At 48.8% G+C, this 6,577-nt stretch overlaps 1 protein-coding gene across 1 annotated transcript in view; it reads left to right on the forward strand.

Moving 5' to 3' along the window:
- Window positions 1–6,577, forward strand: part of ADGRB1 (adhesion G protein-coupled receptor B1) — a 184,770-nt gene that overhangs the window by 120,351 nt on the left and 57,842 nt on the right. The window contains exon 7 of the mRNA XM_015418928.1: window positions 2,606–2,770. Coding sequence (XP_015274414.1) covers window positions 2,606–2,770 — 165 coding nt within the window. The remainder of the gene's footprint in view (window positions 1–2,605; window positions 2,771–6,577) is intronic.

Raw genomic sequence — 6,577 nt, forward strand, 5'->3', positions numbered from 1 at the left:
CACTTTCGGGGGGATTTAAACATCCCCCCGAAATTTTTTAAAACTTTTTGTATTTTTGTGCACACGTGGGGACTGGCCCACGTGTGCACAAACCTCCCCCAGCCCCCCAGCTGCCCCCTCCGTGCTGATTTAGCAATCCGCACGGAGGGGGCAAGTTGGCTATTAGATATATAGATACAGGTTCAGTTTTAAACATTAAAACAACAGATAACGTTATAAAGCATTAAAACAACGGGTACTGCTTGGAACAGCGTCAGTTGACTATAAAGTTCTGACCCGATGGTGCAGTGAGTTAAAGGCTAGTTGTCGGTGGTCAGTAAATAGATGGGTGACAGCAACCTCAGGGATGCAATAGATGGGCACCCGCTGCCTCAGCCAAAGGCCTGACGGAACAGCTCCATCTTGCAGGCCCTGCAGAATTGAAGAAGATCCCGCAGGGCCCTGGTCTCAGTAGGGAGCATGTTCCACCAGGCGGGGCCAGGGCAGAGAAGGCCCTGGCCCTGGTTGAGGCAAGACGGGCATCCTTCAGGCCAGGGACCACCAGAAGATGTTGATCTTTTGAGCGTAACGCTCTTCGAGGCATATATGGGAAGAGGCGGTCCCTTAGATATCTTGGTTCCAGGCCGTATAAGGCTTTGAATTGGATGAATAGATGATAGATAGATGATAGATAGATAGATAGATAGATAGATAGATAGATAGATAGATAAATAGATGATAGATGATAGATAGATAGATACTGTGTTGTCCTACTTTCAATGTGAGATATGACCTGCTTACAGGGCTCTTTTTGTAGCAGGAACTCCTTTGCATATTAAGCCACACACCCCTAATGTAGCCAATCTTCCAAGAGTTTACAGAGCTCTTCTTACAGGAGCTACTGTAAGCTCTTGGAGGATTGGCTACATTAGGGGTGTGTCGCTTAATATGCAAATGAGTACCTGCTACAAAAAGAGCCCTAAAGTTACTTTTTTCCCACCATAGAGAACAATGGAGGGGGTAGGGGCAACATGTTTGGGGGTCCGTAGAATTAGACCCTCCTAGTCCAATGTTCTTAAAACTTGGTTGGTATCTTGGGGGAGAGGCTCCAGCAGCTACCCTGTGAGTTTGGAGCCTCTCCCTCAAACCCCCTCCCCTCCAGCCCCCAGAATCTACCCTATGTTTTCGCCACTGACTTCAATGGCCCATAGGATATAATGGGGCCGATTCAGATCAGAGAATCTGAATCGGCCTGCAGCAGCCCGAAAGGGGTCTGAATGGGCCATTTTCGGGGGTGCATTCAGTTCAGACGAACCGAATGCACATCCCTAGTCCTGACTATCTGGAGTGTACTTGTCGTTTTAAACCTGCACTGTATTTAATCCATGTGTCTTTATTACTAACTCTTGCAACTGACGGAGACACAGTGAACCAAGAGTGCACCTGGCCCTTCTCCAGAGAATTGCCTTCTGGGTATGCCCTGAACAGTAACTGATTAAGGATACTTATAGAGAGGAGAAGAATGGGTTCCTCTAGGAAAGAAGCAGGTTTGGATCATCTGTTTTCAAAATGTGTATCCTTCTGAGAACAGCTGGGTAGCCATACTGGTGTTCCAAGTCCTGGGGTCTAAACTCTAAACATTGGGACTAGTTGACCTTCGGTGTCTTCCCAGACGTGTGTGAACCTGTAAAAATAAATAGGAGGGTCTGTTCTTCTGAATCAGTCATATGTTCGGGTGAACAGTTGATGACTGGGTGTCATCTGCAATCCGGCACATACGGATTCCCACAACGCAAATTCATCTCAGCTGTCATGTGTTTTTTTCTTCTAAAAAGCAAATTTCGTTGTTGTCTCATTGATGTGGCATCAAACTGCCTGTGATGATGAAGCCTGGAATTTCCAGGTTTCCCCACCACCACCCTTAAAAACACCTGTGGGGGTGCATAGGTATCTCCAGGGGTACCAGTCTTTATCTTACTGGGGTAAAAGCAATCAGGATGACAATTCAGATTGGAGATATACCATTCCCCCACACTGCTTGATCCAAGTACCACCCCGTGCAGCCAATTTTTGAGTCATTTATGGACATCCAATGTTGTACATAGTTTGACCCAGAGAGAGAGAGAGGGAGGGAGGGAGAGAGAGAAGCTACAACACACCTTCCAAATGCACAAGAAACAATAAAGTTCCCACATTTTTGATATCCGTGTTGTTCAGTTCCTTGCAGAGTCCTTCCAATCTAAGCCTGCTGAAATCAGTGGCCTTCAAGTGGTGTAACTCTGTACTATTAACGTAAAAGATAAGTTCCCCGACCTCAGGAGCCCCTTTTCCTTGGAAAACTAAACACCGGCCCCTGGATATTTCCCAAATATTCTGTAAGACCTGTACGTTTGGGTGATTCTATGTCTGTGTGTCTAGTGGCAGAAAGGAAGTCATGTCAGTCAGCCTGCTTCCATGGTGGTCAATTCTGAAATAAGCGTTTTGTCCCTATCGTAATTGGTGGCTGTCATGATTAGACCGTAACCGTTTCCCTCCCTCTGCCCCATTCCCATTCAAGAGAAGACAGGAAGGAGATGGTTTTGCTAGAGGCTGGAAAGGCGGTTGACTTTCTGTTCTTTGGTTTCAGTCCACGGGACGTGGGACGAGTGGTCCCCTTGGAGCCTCTGCTCGTCAACCTGCGGGCGAGGGTACAGGGATCGCACCCGGACCTGCAAGCCCCCCCAGTTCGGCGGCAATCCATGCGAAGGCCCCGAGAAACAAACCAAGTTCTGCAACATCGCCCTTTGCCCCGGTAAGTTGGCAACGAAATTTTCCCACTGGTTCCTCAGTGGGTAATCAGCCCCCAACCCCCAGTCGATAACCCTATTTAATTTTTTATTTCTGGAAATGACATCCAACCTTCCCAGTCAAATTAATTCCTGAAGAAACTATCCAGCAAAGTCCCATCAATTGAAACTGCCTTATATGTAGTTGGGGTCCATCCCGCTCGACATAGTCTTCTCTGACTTGACGGCAGCTCTCCAAGGTCCTGAAATCCTTTGACTGAAGATGCTGGCAGTTGACCTTGGGACCTTCTGCTTTTGAAGCAGATGATCTACCACGGGGCCCTTTTCTGAACACATGAAGCTGCCTTCTACTGAGTCAAACCATAGGTCTATAAGAATGTAAGAAGATCCCTACTCCAGCATCCTGTCTCATACAGTAGCCAACCAGTTTCTCTGGACGGCCGACAACAGGGCATAGAGGCCAAGGCCTTCATAAGAATATAAGAAGAGCTCTGCTGGATCAGAACATCCAGTCCAGCATCCTGTCTCACACAGTGGTCAACCAGTTCCTCTGGAAGGCCAACAACAGGGCTTAGAGTCTGAGGCCTTCCCCTGAGAAGAACACAAGAAGAGCCCTGCTGCATCAGACCAGTGAGGGTCCATCTTGTCCCACATCCCATCTCACTCAGTGGCCAACCAGTTCCTCTGGACAAGGCTGAGGCCTCCTGGCTCTGGGATTCAGAGGTTTTGTGCCTCTGAATGTGGACTTACTCCTCAGCCACCATGGCTAGTAGCCACTGATAGACTCATCATCTATGAATCAATCTAATCCTGTTTTAAAGCTATCACTGTGGTCATCGCTACATCTTCTGACAGCGAATTCCACATTTTAATCACTCTCTGTGTAAAGTACCATTTCCTTTTGTCCATTCTGAACCTACTGCCTCACTACACAGAAAATTTGAAACCACCGTCAATTAAAAGACCAATCTGCCAACAGCATAAACATGTTAAGAGCTAAGTGACAGTGTAAAGACCATGGGAGGAACTTGGCTTGACAGCAGCACATGTGAAAGGGATCTAAGTGTTCTGGTTGATCACAAGCTAAACATGAGCCCGCAGTGTGATGTGACTGCGAAGAAAGCTAATGCGATCTAAGGATGCATCAACAGAAGCATTGTGTCCAGATCATGGGAGGTGGTAGTTCTGCTCTATTCTGCTGTGGTCAGGCCTCACCTGGAGTCCTGTGTCCAGTTTTGGGTACCACATTGTAGAAAGGATGTTGACAAGCTCGAGCGTGTCCAGAAGAGGGCCACCAGGATGGTGAGAGGGTTGGAACCCAAATCTTACAAGAAAAGGCTGAAAGAGTTGGGTATGTTTAGCCTGGGAACAAGAAGGCTTACAGGGGACATGATTGCAGTCTTCAAATATCCGAAGGGCTGCCATGTAGAAGATGGAGCAGATCTATTCTCTCTTGCTTCGGATTGCAAGACTAGATCTAATGGGTGGAAATGACAAGGGAGTCATTACCGGCTAAATATCAGGAGCAATTTCCTAACTCCTAACCTTGAGCCTATCGGGGAGGGCGGGGTATAAATGCAATAAATAAATAAATAAATAAAATAAAATAAAATAAAATAAACTGTAAGAGTGATTGAGCAGTGGAACAGTCTGCTTCGGGAGGTGGTGGATGCTCCTTCGCTGGACGTTTCCAAGCGGAGGCTGGACGACCCTTTTTCGGGTATGTTGTGGGGCTATTATCTTTCGGCTCTGCTCCTGCAGAATGCGGGGGTTGGACTAGATGACCTCCAAGGTCCCAACTCTAACATTCTATGATTCTATCATTCAAGTGGAGCACAGAATCGGCATAAAGACAGTCTAAGAAAAAGATAACCTGTTGTACGGATCAAAGGGGATGGGAATGCCTTGCACGCCCTTCTGAGCTACTGGAGGGAGAGCAGGATAGGAATGTGTTAGCTAGAGGACCAAAGATCCTGGCTGTTCTGGGATACGAAGGCAGAGAAATCAGGGAGGGGATGACTGATTGGAAGTTGAGCACGGAAACTAATCTCTTACAGATTGTTGGGGGGGGGGAGGTATAACAAAGTATAGCTCCAAAGGAAAGAGAGATCGGGAGGGAGGAAGCCCCGCGCCACCCCCATCTGGTTTAATTAATTTCTGCTGGAGAATACCAAGGTAATCAGCAACCCGGACGAATGCCAAATTGGGGGGTGGGGGTGGCGGCGGCGCGGAGAAACAACGGCAGCGATTTAGCTCTCGAGTGCCTTGCCGGTCACATCTGTTATTGCTTCCGGGATTTATCACCGCAAACAATGACGGCGTGCCATTGCGGGCACAATGCAGCGTTCGATGTGCGGCGGGACTGCTGGAGAATGAAGCGGCTTGTTAGAAAAGATGAGGGGGGGCGGCGAGGAAGGGGGAAAGATTGTCTCATTGCAGGATGAGTTTGGTTGGGGCAGGGGGCTTCGCCGGGGACTCTCTGATGCAGTGCAGCAAATCTCCAATGACTCAAGGGCCAGCGTGCCGCCGGACACTGTTTTTTCGTGGGCTTCTGGTGCCTCCTGACATGCATTTCGGAACATGAAGTGGGCAATTAGTGGGAGGCAGATGTGTCTGAAAGGAAGGACGACACCTCTTCAAACAGCCTCACAAGGGAGATGCAAGACACTCCCGGGGGGTCCCTGCTTGGCACAAGCTGGACCACCAATTTGACATGCACGTTTTTGCATGACCTGGTGGGGTGTTGGGTAGAGTGTCGGACTAGGGTCTGGGAGACACGGGTTCGAATCCCAACTGCACTGTGGATGCTCTCTAGGTGATCCTTTCAACTTAGCCCACTTTGCAGGGTCGTTGTGAGGATAAAAGAGACGAGAGGAGAACCGTGTAAGCTGCTTTGGGTCCCCATTGGGGAGAAAGGCGGGGTATAAATGCAATCAACCAATCAGTGACTCAATAAGAGGTGCCACTGAATTTCAAACCCCACTGTTTTGACTCCTATATATCCTTGTTTCCATCTCAGTTCAATCTTTTTTTGGGGGGGGGGTCATGTTTTGTTTCCAGATTGGTGTAGTGGTTAGGAGCCAGTTTGGTATAGTGCAGTGGCGTAGTGGTTAGAGCCAGTCTGGTGCAGTGGTCAGGAGTGCGGACTCTACTCTGGGAGAACTGGGTTTGATTCCCCACTCCTCCACATGCAGCTGCTGGTGTGACGTTGGCTCAGTCACAAGTTGTTTCAGAGCTGTTCTCTCAAGAGCAGTCCTCAAGAGAGCTCTCTCATCCCCACCTACCTCACTGGGTGTCTGTTGTGGGGAGGGGAAGGGAAAGGAGATTGTAAGCGGCTCTGAGACTTCTTTGGGTAGTGAAGGGCGGGGTATAATTCCAATCTCCTCCTCCTCCTCCTCCTCCTCCTCCTCCTCCTCTTCTTGCAAAAGGCACACAGAGGGCTTCAGGAGCAATATCTTTTGCAACTCTGTTCTGGCAAGTGAGGGTTTTGCTCTATAGTTGATTGCATACTCTTGCAGGCCCTCATATTCCTAAAGTAACAGAGCGTTAGAGTTAGAAGGGCCCTTGGAGATCATCTAGCTCAGTCTCCTCACCGCGGTCGAAATGTGCTTCAGCATAAGGGAGGGGCCATGGCTCAGTGGTAGAGCACCTGCTTGGCATGCAGATCCCCCACTCCTCCACTTGCACCTGGCTGGATGACCTTGGGCAAGCCATAGTTCTGGCACAGCTGTTCTTGAAAAAGAGCAGTTTCTGTCAAGAGCTCTCTCAGTCCCACCTACTCCACAGGGTGTCTGTTGGGGGGAGGGGAAGGG

The sequence above is a fragment of the Gekko japonicus genome, unplaced genomic scaffold (assembly GCF_001447785.1).
Source record: "Gekko japonicus isolate JY-2015 unplaced genomic scaffold, Gekko_japonicus_V1.1 scaffold2299, whole genome shotgun sequence".
NCBI lineage: Eukaryota > Metazoa > Chordata > Lepidosauria > Squamata > Gekkonidae > Gekko > Gekko japonicus.